The 19,146-nt window shown below is 37.0% G+C and overlaps 1 protein-coding gene across 2 annotated transcripts in view; it reads left to right on the top strand.

Moving 5' to 3' along the window:
- LOC109601473 (insulin-like growth factor-binding protein complex acid labile subunit) overlaps nucleotides 1-19,146 on the top strand; it is a 32,066-nt gene that overhangs the window by 9,207 nt on the left and 3,713 nt on the right. The window contains exon 2 of one of the 2 annotated variants that reach the window (XM_020017719.2): nucleotides 2,100-2,135. The exons of the other annotated variant lie outside the window; for it this stretch is intronic. Within the exon in view, the coding sequence (XP_019873278.1) occupies nucleotides 2,100-2,135 (36 nt within the window). The remainder of the gene's footprint in view (nucleotides 1-2,099; nucleotides 2,136-19,146) is intronic. 2 annotated transcript variants of the gene reach the window in all.

The raw sequence follows: 19,146 nt of genomic DNA, 5'->3' as shown, positions 1-19,146 counted from the left end.
GATTAATATGTAGTTTATGGGGGAACAATTTTATCGATACTTTCCTGCTTTGTGAGCCATTTGGTTGGGATGTTCAATGGAATGTCGCTCACTGATAATGGCATCTTCTTTCCTGAAGGACGACCCTTCAAGAATATCGACAAGGGAAAAATTAAGCTAACTGCAAATATGTTTTATTTATTTGGGACACACTTTAGCATAGATGATCCCAATGATTTATCCCACTGTTTTTCCAAACCACATCTTATCGTCGTAATTCTTCCACTAATAGTTTGTGGAAGAATAATTTTATCGTTACTTTCTTGTTTTATAAACTATTAAGTTGGGATGATCAATGGGATGTTACTGAGTGATCTTCCCTGAAGGGCTAACTTTCAAGGTTGACGCAACAGAGAATTGACAAGAAACCAGATAAGTTAATTGCAAAAATGTTTTACTTATTCGGGCCACACATGAGCATAAATGATATACCCAATGAGTTATCTCACGGTTTTACCAAACCAAGACTTACTGTCATAATTCTTCCACAAAATGTGATTAATACATAGTTTATGGAAGAACAATTTTATGGTAACTCTGATATTTTATAAAATATTAGGTTGGGACGTTCAATGGGATGTTACTTAAGGGAGAGCTTTCATGGTTGAATATACAGAGAATTAATACAAACTCAAATAAATTAATTGCAAAAATGTTTTATTCATTCGGGTCACACATTAGCATAAATGGCCTCCCCAATGTGTTACAAACCACAACATAGTCATAATTCTTCTAGAAAATATGATTAATACATAGTTTATAGAGGAACAAGTTTATCGTTACATTCCTGTTTTATACACTATTAGGTTGGGATTTCCAATGGGATGTTACTGAGTGATCTTCCCTAAAGGAAGAGTCTTTAAAGTCGTCGCAACAGAAAATTGACAAGAAACTAGATAAGATAATTGAAAAATGTTTTATTTATTCGGGCCACATTTGCATTAATCTGTTATCCCAAGGCTTTCCAAAGTACGACTTATCGTAGTAACTCTTCCAGAAAATATGATTAATATATAGTTTATGGAGAAATAATTTTATTGTTACTTTCCTGTTTTATAAACTATTAGGTTGGGATGTTCAATGGGATGTTACTGTGTGATCTTCCCTGAATGAATTTCAAGGTTGCCACAACTGAACTTAATAAGTTAAGTTAATTGCAAAAATGTTTTATTGATTCGGGCCACACATAAATAACCTTCCAAATGTGTTATCCCAAGGTTTTTCTAAACCACCACTTACCGTCGTAATTCTTCTATTAAATGTGATTAATAGATAGTTTATGAAGGAACAATTTTATCGATACTTTCCTGTTTTATAAACTATTATATAGGTTGGGATGTTCAATGGGATGTTCCTGAGTGATCTTCTCTGAAGGTTGACGCAACAGAATTGACAAGGAATCAGATAAGTTAATTGCAAACATGTTTTATTTATTTGGAACAATCCCATTCAGCCATCACGAATTAGCATAGATTGTTTAATTTATGAAATAAGTGCACCGGTAATATAAACCTGGTGTATTCCAGCGAAAGTCCTGCCGATTTTCTAATCCCGCATGCAAAATAATGTTAATGATATTCACTAAATCGTCCAATAATTTCGGACTTTGGGTTAACGTCCAAACCATTTTCGTGTATTAGCACCTTTGACATTCACTTAATAATCTCCTCCCAGTCCCAATAAAACTGCCAGCACTTTTTTGTTGGTTAACAGGTAGACAAATATGCACGAGGCTGAATAATTTAACAAACACATTTAGTAAAAGGTCAAACGAATGAGAGGGAAAAGCGTGTGGGCGAGTCGTGTTGATCTTGTGTTTAACACATCCTTCTCTACATGGGAACATCCTAACGCCGAGGTAGCTAATGGCGTCTTAAAAAGTTTGTTTAACAAAAGAAAAACGCTTCTCACCGCCGGGGCCGGACCGAAGAAATAAATTAGTAAGCAGCCTTGATTGGGATACGCAGCAACGGCACAAACAGTGGTGTTAGTCACGTTTTATCTCATATTATATATATTGCCTTATGTCACGCACTAACCTTATCTTTCCGTTTTTGCAGATAAGCACCCCGAGACAAAGGAGACCCCTATCAATGGTGAGCATAAGAAATTAGTCACAACAGAATCTTTCGCGCAATAAATCCACGATAAATGAAAAAGATCCGATTGGGCCCGGCCGCATTCAATTGAATCCAGACATAATGGGGCAACCTTCGTCGGTCCGCCGACCAGGAAGCGCCGGAAAAAAGCCAGCCAGCGAACGGAGTGAATTCGGGTGTCCGGTTTTATTTCTTTTTTGCCGAGGCCGAATTAGAGAGTGAACGCTGATCGATAGTTTTGGGTTCACACTCACACACACATATGCATGACGATTGAACGTTGCCTTGTTTAATTTACTTTTACTGCAAAAGGCACGATTCACTCTTTACTCAATGGAAAATGGGTTAGATAAATACAATGTCGACACGAATACGTACACGAACCTCGATAGCAAGTCGAGAGGTGCTCATGACAAATTGATTGTTTGTGTGGAAAAATCTCATCATCATCATCATCATCATCCCAAGTGACCTTGACACTTAATGGGATTGAATTGTTCAGTACTTCCCGTCGTTGCAGCCACGAGAACAATGGATTTAATTGATTTAAGGAATCGTTTTGCTTTGGCGTGACATCATCCGAGCTAATTGTCTTAAATTCGCGACGTTACAACATCCTGTCTCCGAAGACAAAAAACCCAGGTGACAAGTCGAGTGGGCCGTGGTCTTGTAAAAGCAAAACACCTACCAGATCTGGTTTATCGTTGCCCACACGACCGGGCTGCTGAATTTGAACCGTATCAGATGGTACGGTACCGTCGACACGAGTCAACCCCCTATTACTTATTATGGCTGTCAGCCAGCCAAAAATGTAAATAGCCCTTTCGTGATAAAATACCGGGAGGAAATTAGATGTCACATTAGTTGTGTGACGTACGTAATATCCAACCCCCACGAACCAGTCAGTATTGGTGGTACACGTGCGTGATTAAAACAGCACGCGGTGCAGTCACGCACTGCAACTGTGCGTCCGGCTTTTTTAGTTCTGTTTTTTATTTTTTTTTGTAAGGGGGTTTACGTACGATTTAATAAAGTAAATTGTTTGTCGCGCCCCCTCAGCGAAACTATTCGGCCGTGAACAGCTTCAATAAAAATTACAGCTTTCTCAGCAATATCGCTAATGACTTTTACACAGTTCACTGGATATTTATCCTTTCAATAAAACCATTTGCTTGTTGATTTATGAGCGGGGTCGGTTAAGGATTGTCCCCGTATATATATATCCCGAGGACCGTTTTCGGTAATGTCACATATTCAACATTAATTATGGCCCCGGCCATTTAGATATTCATCTTTTCCGGTCCTCTTCCTCTTGTTTTCGTTTTTGTCCGTGCCCGATGGAAAAAGTGAAACACAATCGTAAATATTCGGGCCCGTTTCGTTCACTGAAATGAAATTGATTTTTTTTATTGTTGTTGATGTTAATTATTAGATCTAATCGTAATGGGAGTTGTTACATCTCATGATCTTGCATTAGTAATTAAGTGAATGTGCTTCTTATGACGCACTGTACAGTTCCCCAGTATGACCATTAATCAAGTTAGCTGTTGTTTCTAATTAATTGTTTTATTACGCACAATTGAAGCCGACTATTTCTTATCTATTGTGCCCAAATTAAAAGTGAATTACACAATTGAAATGGACGAGTTAAAAATTGACCGTGATTGCAGTTATCTGGGTGTCATGACCCGTATGACAAAAATGTCACGGCACATGTGTTTCATATTTAAACAATTTTTAGTTGGTGTTTACGACGTGAGTAATGTTAGCTCCCCATAAAGCCGAATTTTTAGGAAGTTTCCGTGCACAAAACTGAATAATTCAATTTCTCCATAACGGATTTACTTAATATTTTTATTCTTCCAGTCGTTGGTAAAACGTTTTCAAGTCTTTCGCCTTTCGGCTGCTGCCGCTGAAAGTTGGCCACAATGAAAATATATCCCGGCACGAGATAATAATGGCAAGTAATTTAAAATGTTTGTTTTATGCATAATACAAAGGCATTGTGTCGTTTTATTCGTTCCTTTTTTTTTATTAAGTTGTGTCTTGTTTAAATAACGGATGAGCCGCATCACGTAAACCCGACTCTAATATATTATGAAACTTTAGTATATTATTTAAATACAGACAATTTAACCTTGCATTACTAATAATAGAAATTACACATTTTATTTTTCAAGCACAGTGGAGGAATTTTTACGTTTATTTAGATTCAGCGGGAATATCTTATTAGAAACAGTGTACCATTTAATATTTTTGTTTTATAACGGATTCACGCCTTTTTTGACTTTCTCTTGTTTTAATAATGGTTGGGTGAGGTTACATAAGTCGAGTATAATATAAAATTTTATTGTATTATTTAAATACAGAAAATTAAACTTTATAATAACTGTTTTGTAATAGAAATTACACATTTTAACTTTATCGCACCGTGGGAGAATTCTTAAATTTACTCGGATACAGTGGAGAACATCTGAATCAATTAACATTTTTATTTTATGACCAATTTTATTATATTATTTAAATACAGAAAATTAAACTTTATATTGCTATTTAGTAATAGAATTTATACACTTGAACTATATCGCATCGTTGAACAATTTTTAAATCGATACAGTGGGAAAAATCTTATTGGAAACAGTGAATCAATTAACATTTTTATTTTTTTCCAATTTGCTCTTTTTTAACTTTCTGTTATTTTAATAACGTATGGCTTAGATCACATAAGTCGTGTGTAATATAAAATTTTATTATATTATTTAAATACAGAAAATTTAACTTTATGCTGTGTAGAAATAGAAATTATATACTTCAACTATATCGCACCGTGGGACAATTCTTAAATTTACTTCGATACAGTGAGGAAATTCTTATTGGAAACAGAGAATCAATTAACATTTTTATTTTTTGACCAATTTACTCTTTTTTAACTTTCTCTTATTTTAATAACGTTTGGGTAAGATCACATAAGTCGTGTGTAATATAAAATTTTATTATATTATTTAAACACTGAAAATTTAACTTTATATTGCTGTTTAGTAATAGAAATTATACACTTCAACTATATCGCATCGTGGGACAATTTTTGAATTTACTTCGATACAGTGGGAAAAATATTATTGGAAACAGTGAATCAATTAACATTTTTATTTTTTGACCAAATTGCTCTTTTTTAACTTTCTCTTATTTTAATATCATATGGGTAAGATTACATATGTCGAGAGTAATATAAAATTTTATTATATTATTTAAGTACAGAAAATTTAACTTAATATCCCAATTTAGTCATAGAAATTATACACTTCAACTATACCGCACCGTGGGACAATTCTTAAATTTACTTCGGATACAGTGAGAGATATTTTGCTTTTTTTAACTTCCTCTTATTTAAATGAAGATTGGGTGAGATCACACAAGCCGTGTGTAATTTTATGTGTGAGTACAGCGAGATAATTCCTGCAACAAGAAAAATCTATTAGAACAACACATTAGATATGGATCTGTTAATTTACTCATGGATGTGGAATCACGGTCGGCTGATTAAAGTTCATTAATCCATTAAATATCAAACGCACAAACAAACACGCGCGCCTCGTAGACTGGCGAATAGCGCCACAAACGGGGTCAAGATTTTGTGGTTTGCTTGTCACTCGAAATTCGATAGTCGGCCTGAAAATGACGATTGTGCGGCGGCTTTCTCCTCTCTCGATTCGAAATGTCGATTCAATTACGGCCGGACGGCCGAAAGGGAGCGAGCGAGGGGGGCCGGATAAAATAATATCGCGAATTGCTGAAGTGTTTCGGGGCCGATTTTGAACGTATCATGTTCACGTTTCGGGACCACGGCCGTTTTACAACTAGTTTACGAGTCGCAGGCGGTTTTTCGCTGCGGCATTAAGGAGCCTATAAAAACCGGTTGAACAAAATAAAACCGAACTTTATTTGCCTATGCCGGAGGTTTTATAAACCGGGCAGCCGTTTGCGACGGGACGGAAAAAAATTATTTATAACGCGAGTTACTGCCACTGAAAACTATTTAATTGCCCGTATACTCGGAATGTTTTCCTTGTGGCAGGGCAGAGAGGGATCATTAACGCGTTCGAATATTCTTCATGTGATGGGAGTCATATTTCCTTAGTGGCATAACCACAAAGAGATTTATTTTTGTAACTGGTTTATTTTTGTTGCGGGCACTTGAACCACATCCATATTCATAACCAGTTTGTGACGTGTGACAAATGGTGACCATATTTTCCTACTCATATCTTGGTTTGAACACACGTTGAAGAATATGTTTACAGGAAATGAAATTGCTCCTCTAAATTTTGTACAACATCTCTTGTCAACTTCCCTTCTGGACCATTATTTTTCACTTTATTATATACTTCAAAGACTTCATCTTCATTAGTGTAATATTCTACTACAACTTCATCAGTTTCATCTTCCTCTTCCTCTCCATCAGTTTCATCTTCCTCTTCATTTACATCAGTTTTATCTTCCTCTTCATTTCCATCAGTTTCCTCTTCATTTCCATCAGTTTTATCTTTCTCTTCCATCAGTTTCATCTTCCTCCTCCTCTCCATCAGTTTCATCTTCCTCTTCCTCTCCGTCACTTTCATCTTCCTCTTCATTTCTATCAGTTTTATCTTCCTCTTCCTCTCCATCAGTTTCATCTTCCTCTTCATTTACATCAGTTTTATCTTCCTCTTCATTTCCATCAGTTTCCTCTTCATTTCCATCAGTTTTATCTTTCTCTTCCATCAGTTTCATCTTCCTCTTCCTCTCCATCAGTTTCATCTTCCTCTTCATTTCCATCAGTTTCATCTTCCTCTTCATTTTCATCACTTTCATCTTCCTCTTCATTTCTATCAGTTTTATCTTCCTCTTCCTCTCCATCAGTTTCATCTTCCTCTTCATTTACATCGGTTTTATCTTCCTCTTCATTTCCATCAGTTTCCTCTTCATTTCCATCAGTTTTATCTTTCTCTTCCATCAGTTTCATCTTCCTCTTCCTCTCCATCAGTTTCATCTTCCTCTTCATTTCCATCAGTTCCATCTTCCTCTTCCTCTCATCAGTTTCTTCTTCATTCTCATTTCCATCAGTTTTATCTCCCTCTTCATTTCCACCAGTTTCATTATCACCTTTATCTTCATCAGTCTTCACTTCATCTTCATCAGTTTCATCTTCCTCTTCATTTTTATCTGTTTCATTTTCTTCTTTTTCACCTCTATTCGTTTCATATTCTTCTTCACCTCCATTAGTTTCATCATCACCTTTATCTTCATCAGTCTTTGCTTCATCTTTTAGAGTTTCATCTCCCACTTCATCTTCAACAGTTTCATTTTCTTCCTCTTCATCAGTTTCATTTTTCTCTTAATCTCTATAAATATCATCTTTCCATTTATTTTTATCATTCTTCACTTCATCTTCATCATCTATATCAGTCTCATCTTCTTCCTCCTCATTAGTTTCATCTCCCTCTCTCAAAAATTTCGTCTCACCTAGATAAAGGCCAAAATATTTTTTGTATTCCGCCAATGTTTGTATCACGTTTCGTTCCCCGCCAGTTTTATCGTTCTAAATCAATGAACGAGGCCGCTCTTTGTCCGCACATTTCATTGTGGCTCTAATGAAGGCAGCTTCTTTTGTTTCGCCAAAATAAAATTATCTGATTTCGTCCGATACGCAGACCATCCGGTTTGCCGTTGAATTGTCGCGACCGACGCAGTGTAAAATAAACATTTCGAGTTTCTGCCGGGGTTAATTGTTCGTGTTTTTGTGCGGGGACTAAAAGGCATTACGGTGCCGTGCCTTATGTATATTCATAAACGGGCAATAATACGGAAACCGTTGACAAAATGCAGCTGAATCTCCGCCGAACTGAACATTAAACGAACCAATTTGAATAAGAACAATACAGGAAGATTTACTGTTAGCACTTGTGTATGCCCCTAATGCCACCTTTACGGCCGACGCATAAGGAACGACTGCCGCGACGACAAAATATAGACAGTCGGTCGTGTTCCCGTAATGATATAACTATCAATGAAGGCGGTTACCGGTTTTTATTGTCCGCCACAAAATAATAACATTAACAATAACAACGTGTGAAACCATAAACGGACCGGCGATAAACAAACACTGCGCATCGATTTAATTCGAAACGGTTTGTGCGACTGTCGACATTTGCATTAATGCTGAAGCGAATTTTTTCCTGGTTTGCAAAGAAAGTAACGGGCCCGTCGTTCTCAAGCCTTGACCCAATCGAAGTCGACGTTTTTAATGCTCTGCTGGCTCGGAAAAGGGCACAGTTGATGGAAAGTATGGACTAGATTCTAGACTTGTTTCTCGTGATTCAGCTTCAATGTGATGGTACCAATAAATAATCCCAACGTCAAAATCACTGATCAGGGAAGCCGAATCCATAAATTAGCACTAATGGACGAAGTGAAAGAACTGCACGCGGGTTCACGGTCAAAATAATTATATTGCCCGGCGCATGAATGAGTGCGAGGGTCTTTGAATAGACGAGGGGTGATCAACCCCACACTCGGGGTGTGTGTGCCGTCGTAGTTAGTGCAGATGGTTATCGGAAGAATGCGTGCGTTCCAGACCTACGAAACGACTCCATATTTCAGTGCTAATCCTCCCCACCCTCCCGACTTAGGGCCACTTAAATATATCGCAGCACGTTTGAGCGATCCTCTTTAGATGCCGTTAATAATTAAAACTGCTGGCTTGTTAATTAAGTTCTTTGTGCCGTTTTTGGGTGATGGAACACGGGCTTTGATCTGCTAGTCGCATGGCCACCTCGTCTTGGTGCCGTTCGACCGTTTAGCCGTGTAAATAGTTTATGGAAATCGGCCGTCCATCATGGGAAGGAAATTGACTCGGGCGCCTCGAACAGCTTACCCATTGTGGGTGCCATAAATAAGTTTGATGAAAAAATGAAACCACATCCGCCACAACGTACTTATTATAGTGTGTGAGTAAGCGAAATGCATCCACACGGTTTTCTCTCGTGAACCGACATCTTCGCAACAATAGAACCAATTTACTTGACCGTAATTCAAGCGGCACAGCTCACTTCACAGCCTTACGGAGACGTAAATATTAAACGACAATGTAATCTCTCTAATTGATAAGCTCATACGTGGAAAGTAGGTGACGGCGTTGCATGTTACAATGTACCATACAATTGTAAAAATGGGGATGATCCGCTGAGGCGTCGGTGCAGATGTGTGCCCAGTAGTCCATTTGTATCGTTACGAAAACAACACAATAAGTGGCGAACGTTTCGAAGCACCCCGATCGTTTGTTAACCAAAATGGGTGTATACATCAACAATAAATTTCCGAAACTGCGCAAATAAATCGATTTGTTTTGGGGAAATCGACGCAAACTAAGTGATTTATGTCCATCATATCCGCTTCAAGTTTTCATGGGCCTTACGTGGAGTCGAATTTTATTTGTTGGGATGCTGTGTCTCGTTGTAAATTCGTTTTTGGCTGTAAAAAAATGAGTGGTTGGGTTCGTGTTGTCAATTACGGTCGATGGAAGTTGGTAATGTTATTGAGAATATCAACATTTTGGTTTATTTTACTTTTGGACTTAAAACATCAGTATCTTTTTTATTTTTTTTTATTTTCAATAGAACTTAGTGGATTTAGTTAAGTATTTATTCACATTATTTTTCTAATTTTTGATTTTTTTTTTAATTTTTCTAGTTATTCTAATTATTCTATTTTACCAAATTTTTCTAAATTATTTTTCAAATTGTTTTAATTAATTTTTCAAGTTTTTCAACTTTTTCAAATTTTTCAAATATTTCAAATTCTTATAATTTTCAAGTTTTTCAACTTTTTCAAATTTTTCAAATATTTCAAATTCTTATATTTTTTTTAATTTTTTATAATTTTTCTAATTTTTCAAATTTTTCTAATTAATTTTTCAAATTTTCCAAATTTTTCTAATTCAAATTTTTATAATTTATATATTTTTTATAATTTTATAATTTTTATAATTATAATTTTTCTAGTCTTAATAATATATTTCGAATTTTTAAAATTTTTCAAATTTTCTAATTTTTCAAATTAATTTTTCTAATTTTTCTAATTTTCCAAATTTTTCTAATTCAAATTTTTATAATTTATATATTTTTTATAATTTTTATAATTATTATAATTTTTCTAGTCTTAATAATATATTTCGAATTTTTAAAATTTTTCAAATTTTCTAATTTTTCAAATTAATTTTTCTAATTTTTCTAATTTTTCAAATTTTTCAAATTTTTCAAATTTTTCAAATTTTTCAAATTTTTCAAATTCTTCTAATTTTTCAAATTGTTCTAATTAATTTTACAAATTTTTGTAATTTTTCAAATTTTTAAAAATTTTTTAATTCTAATTTTTTAAATTTTTCTAATTAATTTTTCAAATTTTTCTAATTTTTCAAATTAATTTTTCAAATTTTTGAAACTTCTAATTTTTATAATTCTTGCAATGTTTATAATTTTTATAATTCTAATTTTTCAAGTTTTTCTAATTTACTTTTCTAATTTTTCAAATTTTCTAATTTTTTTAATTAATTTTTCAAGTTTTTAAAATTTTTCTAATCTATAATTTTTATAATATTTCTAATTTTTTGAATTATTCAAAATTTTTAAATTTTTAATTTTTCTAATTAATTTTTCTTTTTATAATTTTTTTAATTTTTACAATTTTTCTAATTTTTATAATTTTTAAAATTTTTACTATTAAAAAATGGGCAATAAAAAGCTCTCACCGCAGTACTGATCTAATAATACCAATGCTGGTAACAGTACTAACTTAATCTGATACTTAACGTTTATCTAAATACGCGCCTCAACGCAAAACGACTACGAAACCGCATAATGAGGTCAAATAGTAACAATTCCCGATAAGCAGTCCATCATTCTTTCAAAACCAGCCTTACGTAACCAGCCAGCAATTCCTCGAACTCGATAAATCTTGCAATCTTGGATAATTCATAGCCGGTGGATAAAAAGCATTTTCCTTCGCACCTGCGAATAGTCTCAAGTCTCAGGTTTGTGATTAATCGGGGTGCGGCCGGTCACACATCAAATCCCCAGTATTAGAATTGGAAGATTAGCCATATAAAGACCGGGAGGTGAGTCGGAAGACGGCGGCGTGGGCCACCATCATTTCAATCAGCCTTTAACAATGCCAAACAGCAACGTGCCTCGAAAGCTGGATTCCGCTAAATAAGATAAATAAAAACGAGAATAAAAATTGTTATTTATGTCCATGTTGGTTGCCATGCCGGGGACATTTAGGTATGCGATTCAAGGACGGGATGATATGCGGTAAAAGTGGTCTCGCCTGCAATTTATCGTCGCATGAACGATCCAAGTTAATGAAGTGAAGATATTTATTTTACCGGTTTTATTCCCCTTGATTATACGCAATTACCGTGGATGGGTCCGAGGAAGCGAGACGTCGTCGCCCGGTTTTAATTGATGGAAAAAATTGCCTTTTTCGCAGCAACAAAATCGGTACGATAATTATAACATGTCCCGGGGAATGTTGCCTCGGATGTTTAAATAATAGTTCGCCGTACGGAGTAAAACGCCTCGGGCCGTCGAATTGTGTTCGTGCCTCATTGAATTTTAACGTCTGTAATGTGGCAATCGTGATTTATTTCCGATGTACAATGGAGTACCAACTTTCCAACGTGAAGGTGAGTAGGTGATGAGGATCATTGTTTACCCGAGCCGACTGGAAGAAAATCGTTCTGGGTCATTAAACCAAAAGGAAGAAGTCCTTCGGGTGGCCGAGCGTGTGAATGAATTCCGCGGGTACGACGGTGCCAACGTACCGACAACCGGTCGGACTTGCGTCATCGGCCGACAAAAGACCCAGAGCAAAACGGTGCCGATATATCACGTTTTAGAATAAAAAAACCGGCGAGCTTTGAGCCCAGGTTAAAAGCTTCGGCCACAATTAATTAAAGGAATTTTATCTTGGCGATATAAAGGTCCGGATTAATTGGCTATCATTGTTATCGAGCGGTTTATTGCAGGAAGAATACATTAAAACGTGCCGTGGATATGGTCGGAATGAAGGCTGGAACTAATTCCTATCGGGATGATAAAATACAGTAGATTAAACCCGACTTACAACAGGTTTCGAACTACAGGAAACGCTGACATATTGCTCTTTAAATATTCAGATAAAACGATACGGATTATCATTAGTCTTAGGCTAATTAAAACTGAAGATAAGTGGATACGTGGAATTTTTGCTGCGGCTGAAATGTCAAGGTGGCGGCCACAAATTAAAAGCTTTTCAACAAATCAAATGGAGGAATTCTAAATTTAATTAAAACCCCAATTAGATTTCATCAAATTATTAAATATTTACCCGAATAGTGACGATAAATAAACAAAATTTAATGAGATAACTGAACAGTGTGGGATAATTAGATTTAAATACACTAAGTTTTAAGATTTTTAAATTTCTTCTAATTTATCTAATTTTTCTAGTCTTTATAATTTTTATATTTCTAATTTTTAAAATTTATCAAAATGTTTTTTAAGAGATTTTGTAACAATTATAAATAGAAACCCATTTTTTCCAATGCCAGAAAATATTAATATTATTATTTATTATTGGAGTGATGCGTTAATTTCTTGGTGTATTTACCTTCCCAAGGAATACACGACTCCATTATTCCACTTTAAAATTTATTCAAATGAGATAATAAAAATTCGCATGCGAAATACACATCATGTTCAAAAATAGACATTCCACACCTGAGTTCCACTAACATTTCGAGGCAGGAAGATATACTGCCTCGGTCCAAACCGACATTTCATACACGACTGTGTTGAGGCAAAAACATTTTCTAACCGAATTAGTCCATGAATGCACATCGATACATTTATTTGAATCATCACATTTCGGTTATGTGGCCCGCGTATTTAATTTAAAAAACACCGAAGCAGCACAACAAGTAACCGAACCATCGTTTATTTATATCGACACTTGAACCGGTGCCAAATAATAAAAAGTCCACGCTAATTAATCCGTTGTTACTTGTTATCCAACCGTTTTATAATCAAGTTTCGCAATGATTTACGAATGGACGCTAATGGTAAAAGGACGAATAATTTTTTCGAGGGCTTAATTGTCCGTATACTTTTTTTTTGATGTGAAAGTTCTCAGACAATTTTAATTTCGACCCGAATAAACTATAACGAGATTTGTTCAGCTGACGAATTGCCGTCAAATGGAAAATGGATGCAAGGCTTCAGCCCGATTATTTTTCAGCGGCTTTCAGCCCGGCTGAAAAAAAGGGAAAGTGATAAAGGCGAGCTTAAGAGAATGGCTCATATTAAAATGACAATAATACTTTTTCTTTATTGGTTATTTAACGAGTAATTTCAGTTTTATGGTAATGAAGTTTCCGACAAAGATTGCGACCCAGATAACTGTTTTCCCGTTTCTTTTGTGCAGTTCAATATTGTGCTAAGCTCCAACTTAAATCGTTATATTAAAGTTTCCATTCCGGTTTTGAATAATTAGTAATGATGATCGTATAGGATTTGCTGAAAATTTCACACTTCGAAGCTGTTTATGTGAACAATAGTTCAATGACTCAATGGAAACAAAAGTGCTTAATAACGTGTACATCAACTAACCAACTAGGACTGCTTATAATGCAATTTTTGCCCTTTTGTTTGACGCACAAAAACGCCACTATGTGTTTATCGACGATGTACAGTTTTACACAGAAGGGGACCGGAACAATTAATTCCCCATTTCACTTTATTGGGGTGGACGATAAAGCCCCGCCAACTGTTTTATGTATCAGTCAATCAAGACGCAAGGCCAACCTAATACAATTTTATCCTCCGATAGGATTTCTCGGGCTCTAACGTAGGTGCAGTCCAAGCGGTCCGAAATAAAACGCAAAAAGGCCCTATTAACCTCGCATTTAAAGCTCGACGGAGGCAAAACGGAAACGCAGTTACCTACGATAATAGCACAATAACAACGGAAAGTCGACGTCCGAAACAAAAAGCCATAAAGATGGTTCTGGTGAGCTGGTTAATTTCGTTTTAAACAATCGCATGCGGCGGCCGAGTCCCCATTATAATTAATAAATGCGGCGGTCGGAGGAAAAAAGTCGTTTCGACGGCGGTACGGAAAGTTCGGCGGCTGGGGACGCATTCGGGAGCGGGCACTAAATGTTGGTGGATGTAAGTGGCGGCGGCCCCTCGGTCCCCTGCCCAATCATCGCGGCCGGCGGCATGGTAAGCTGCTTACCGTTCCTGCGGGAAACATTACACAGATTGGCCGGCCCCTCTCGCCGTTCCTCTGCGAGTGACACCTACGTAAATTCGTGTTATAATCGTTTTTCGTTCGGCGATTCGGATGTCGGTGGGCCAGACGTCGGGACGCCGCGGGATGTTTACCCATTAAAAACCGTTTGTTGTGGTCCTGCAGGCTAAAAATATACCCTGTGGATTAGGAAACGGGAAGTGTAGATCCAATTTTATCGAATGAAGACAATAATGATTAGATTTTGATGTGGAAGACCTGCCATGACCAGTTTGGAAAGCTCATCATCATCTATTGATGACATCCAAATTCAGCTCTTCCTCTACAGTCTTTGATAGACTTTCATCGTCAAGTAGAGGTGACATTGAATGAGATATCTCAGGACGAAATTGACCATCTTATTAGATTAATAGCAAGAAGAATAACTGAGTATCTGGATCATCGTGGATATCCAACTCATTATAAGTTGATTCTGATCAACATATTCAATATTTTTTTTCTAAATTTTTAATCAGTTGCTACTCTCTATTGCCTTAAACTGTGCACTAAAAACCAGTAAACACTGACCACTGGATGTGTTCTATTTTCTTCTGTAATTAGGTGTATTTCCTGAACCACTACACAACAACAAACACTTCCAAATTCACTCTTCCTCTACAAACTTTGACAGACTTTCAACTTCAATTGGAAAAAACATTGATTGAGGTATCTCAGGACGAAATTGACCACCTTATTAGATTAATAGTAGGAAGAATAACTGAGTGTCTGGATCATCGTGGATGTCCAACTCATTATGAGTTGATTCTCATCAAGATATTCAATATTTTTGTCTAAATTTTTAATCAGTTATTACTCTCTATTACCACAAACTGTTCACCAAAAATCAGTAAGCTCTGACCACTGGATGTGTTCTATTTTCTTCTATAATTAGGTACATTTCCTGAACCACTACACAACAACAAAGACTTCCAAATTCAGTCTTCCTCTACGGATTTTGACAGACTATCAGCTTCAAGTAGAGAAGACATTGATTGAGGTATCTCAGGACGAAATTGACCACCTTATTAGATTAATAGCAAAAGGAATAACTGAGTGCCTGGATCATCGTGGATGTCCAACTCATTATGAGTTGATTCTCATCAACATATTCAATATTTTTGTCTAAATTTTTAATCAGTTGTTACTCTCTATTGCCACAAACTGTTCACCAAAAATCAGTAAGCTCTGACCACTGGATGTGTTCTATTTTCTTCTATAATTAGGTGCATTTCCTGAACCACTACACAACAACAAAGACTTCCAAATTCAGTCTTCCTCTACGGATTTTGACAGACTATCAGCTTCAAGTAGAGAAGACATTGATTGAGGTATCTCAGGACGAAATTGACCACCTTATTATTGATCATCGTGGATGTCCAACTCATTATATATTCAATATTTTTGTCTAAATTTTTAATCTATTGCTTCAATAAAAATCAATGAACTCTGACCACTGGATGTGTTCTATTTTCTTGTGCCATTGAGCCCCAACATCATCAACAGTTCCTATTTCTGCCTCCTTGTTCTTTCACACGGAACATGTGTAAGCTGAGCGAGGGGTTTCGGATTACATAATTTTCTGGTCGTCGTTCCCCGCTTTCGGTGATTAATGTGCCAATCGGCCAGAAAAGTAATTAATCGTAGGTGATCCTCCAGGTGGTTTCGGAGGAGGAACGCACGAATAAAAAATGGCGGCAGAAACGCGTCGAGAATTTGATAGTGAATTAGTTCCGCATGGAGTGGCGGCCATAAATATTGCAACGCCGGTCCGCCGCCAAGACACCGCCGACACTGTTATAACCCACAAAGTCCCCTGTTTATCAGTTACATATTCCTCGGGGTGGATGCCGGGGATTACACTCGTCTAATCAGTATTTGCGACACACAATTGGCCGGCCTCAATCACGTATTCCGCGCACAGCCGGACGAAAAATAGGGCTAATAAAAAATAAAGCGGCGAACCGCCGCAAATAAATTCCGGACTGCGGGGCGGACGGGCAAAAAGAGTTCGTATATCTCTTGGCCGGTACTTCGTCGGGCGTTGCGGCGACTCAAAAACCAATACGGCCCTCGTATAAATACATACCAAAACAGAACAATAACGCGGAAGAGCTGTAGAGATAAGCGTTATAGTTCTGGATCTGCTCCGGTCCGTCTCCAACTTTGATAAATGTCCTTGCGCCCGGAATTTTTATATTGTTTATAATGCGCCCCGATATAAAACACCGTGTCGGTCGCACGCCGGCAAACACGCCTCGTCCTCCTAAGTACACCGACGCCCTTTGCACTCACACACATGCCACGGTGGAACAGGATTAAAACAAAAACGCCGGGCATGATTTAAGGGAATATTGAAAATGATTTATACCGGAGGAAAACAGCGTATTTATGATTTACTGCCTCTCGGTTCTTGCTGCGTTTTAAAGGTCGGGACGCCGCCGTGCAACGCCGGGATTTAATTCGAACCTCCACGCTTTGATAAAGCACATATTGAGGTTTTTTTTTGAATTATAAAAGGAATGTCGTGTCGTTCCAGTCCGAAACAACAACTCGAAAATTTGCTCAATCCCGTTATTGAATTCGGTGGGCTCAGTTTTATGTAAACACCACGTCGGGTTTCATAAAAACGAATGCAAATTGGCCGAGGAGTTCGACCGCTGGGGGTGTGTTTTCTTTGAAAGTAAAACGCGCCACCCTGGGAAATCTACCGACGCCTCGAAGTGTCCGCGGGATACACACACACATACATTTATATGAATCCAGTTGCCCGGGGTAAGGGGCAGCCGGGGGTCGGGCTCGTGATTTTTTTTTATCGAGGGACGAGACCGGCAAAGAGAAATCGTCTGCGTGCTCAACATGGCAATAAAAAATCATAGTAACGACGCAAACACGTTCCGTATTGTGTTATCGGGGTAAAATGCGAGCGGAATTTTATGAATATTACGAGCGAACTTGCCAGTTTAACTTCATTTTTATTTAGATACTGCGGAATATCAAATGCCCCAAGACGCAACATCAACAATATTCCCATCGTCGTCCTCACAAACGATGCATAAAACGAAATCCGGGACCAGAAAAAAAAACTTAGACCCTTTTATCTGGTGGAATGGAGTTTACGGAGGGGTCATCTAACTTTTGAAAACTTGAACTTCCATTCGCACGACTCCGGGAAGCAGATGCGTTGAATCAGTCTTGGTATACTTCAAATTGGTTTACAAGTGGACTCAGCTCACTCATTAGTCAGCTGTTGTTTCACATGTGGAGGACTCAACTCACTCATTAGTCAGCTATTGAGGTGCTCATAATAAATAGAATGTAAAGAAATTAAGTTTAAAAAGAGATCATGTAACTTTTAAAAACTTGAACTTCCATTCATATGACTCCAGAAGCAGATGTACTGTCAGATTCTTAAAATACTTTAAATTGTTTTACAAGTGGAGGACCCAACTCCCTCATTAGTCAGCTATTGAGGTGCTCATAATAAATAGAACAATATTCCTGTGGTCAACCTCACACACAAATGATACTTCAAACTAAAACTTGAGTCAGAAATAACTTACATCTTTTTATGTAAATAACTATTGCTATGCTGATAATAAATAGAACAATATTCCAGTGGTCATCCTCACAAACAACACACCACATGAGCTACTGAACCCATTAAAAACTAAAGAAACTAGTTTATAAAGGGGTCATCTAACTTTTAAAAACTGCAACTGCCATTCACACGACTAGAGAAACAGATGCGTTGCCACATTCTTAAAATACTACAAATTGTTTTACAAATAGACGACTCAACTCACTCATTAGTCAACATTTGCTGTGCTCACGTTAAATAGAACTCCGTTGAGGAATATCGATCCAACGTTCAAATAAAATCTTTCTTGTCCAAACAATAATATGGAATTTGCCTGCGCTTTGTATTTACCTTTCCGTTAGCACCTTTAATATTTCAAGTTTTGACTTTTTGTTCCATCCTCCGCTTCCGAGTATTTAGTTTGATTCGTCCCTTTTTATTTCGTCAGCAAATACTTGCACAAAATGTCTTCGTATTGTTTTCGCTTGCAATTATTAAGAGGCGAAATGTTCACTAGTAAAATGGTCCAGAAGGGCAACATGTTCGGATATTAGTGCGGGTAGTGGAGGCCCCGCTTCGTTAAATAGATATTCTGGCGAACATAATAGGGAATAATACGGTAGGTGTAATTATTTGGAGCCGTAATTAGAGTCCATTTAAAACCAAGAGTGTTTATATTCGAGGACGACGCAGTAATTAAAGGCTGTGCGCTGCACTTTCTTCATTAAAATCACCGTGGAACCGGCGGAATCCAGTCCTGATACGCTCACATTTTGGCCACATTGTCGCACATTTCATTTTATTAAGCCGGATACATCCCGCAATAGTTCCAACTAGTCGTAAATTCGTCGGCAATTCCTTCATGACTATTTATTTAGCGGACCATAAATCTGCCGGTACGAGTAAAGGCTCCGTTGGATTGCGTGCCACTCGCTAATATAAATTTCCACAGTTCACTCGCGTGCTTTTTTTCCTCCAACCTCCGTCGGATATTGGTAAAAATCAATTTCTGCCATCCGGCTTCTGGCGCCCGTGCTCTTCTGAATATTCACTGTATTTGTTTTT

This window comes from Aethina tumida, chromosome 4, assembly GCF_024364675.1.
Source record: "Aethina tumida isolate Nest 87 chromosome 4, icAetTumi1.1, whole genome shotgun sequence".
NCBI lineage: Eukaryota > Metazoa > Arthropoda > Insecta > Coleoptera > Nitidulidae > Aethina > Aethina tumida.
The sequence above is the reverse complement of the archived record's forward strand: the minus strand, read 5'-3'. Positions and strand labels throughout refer to the sequence as shown.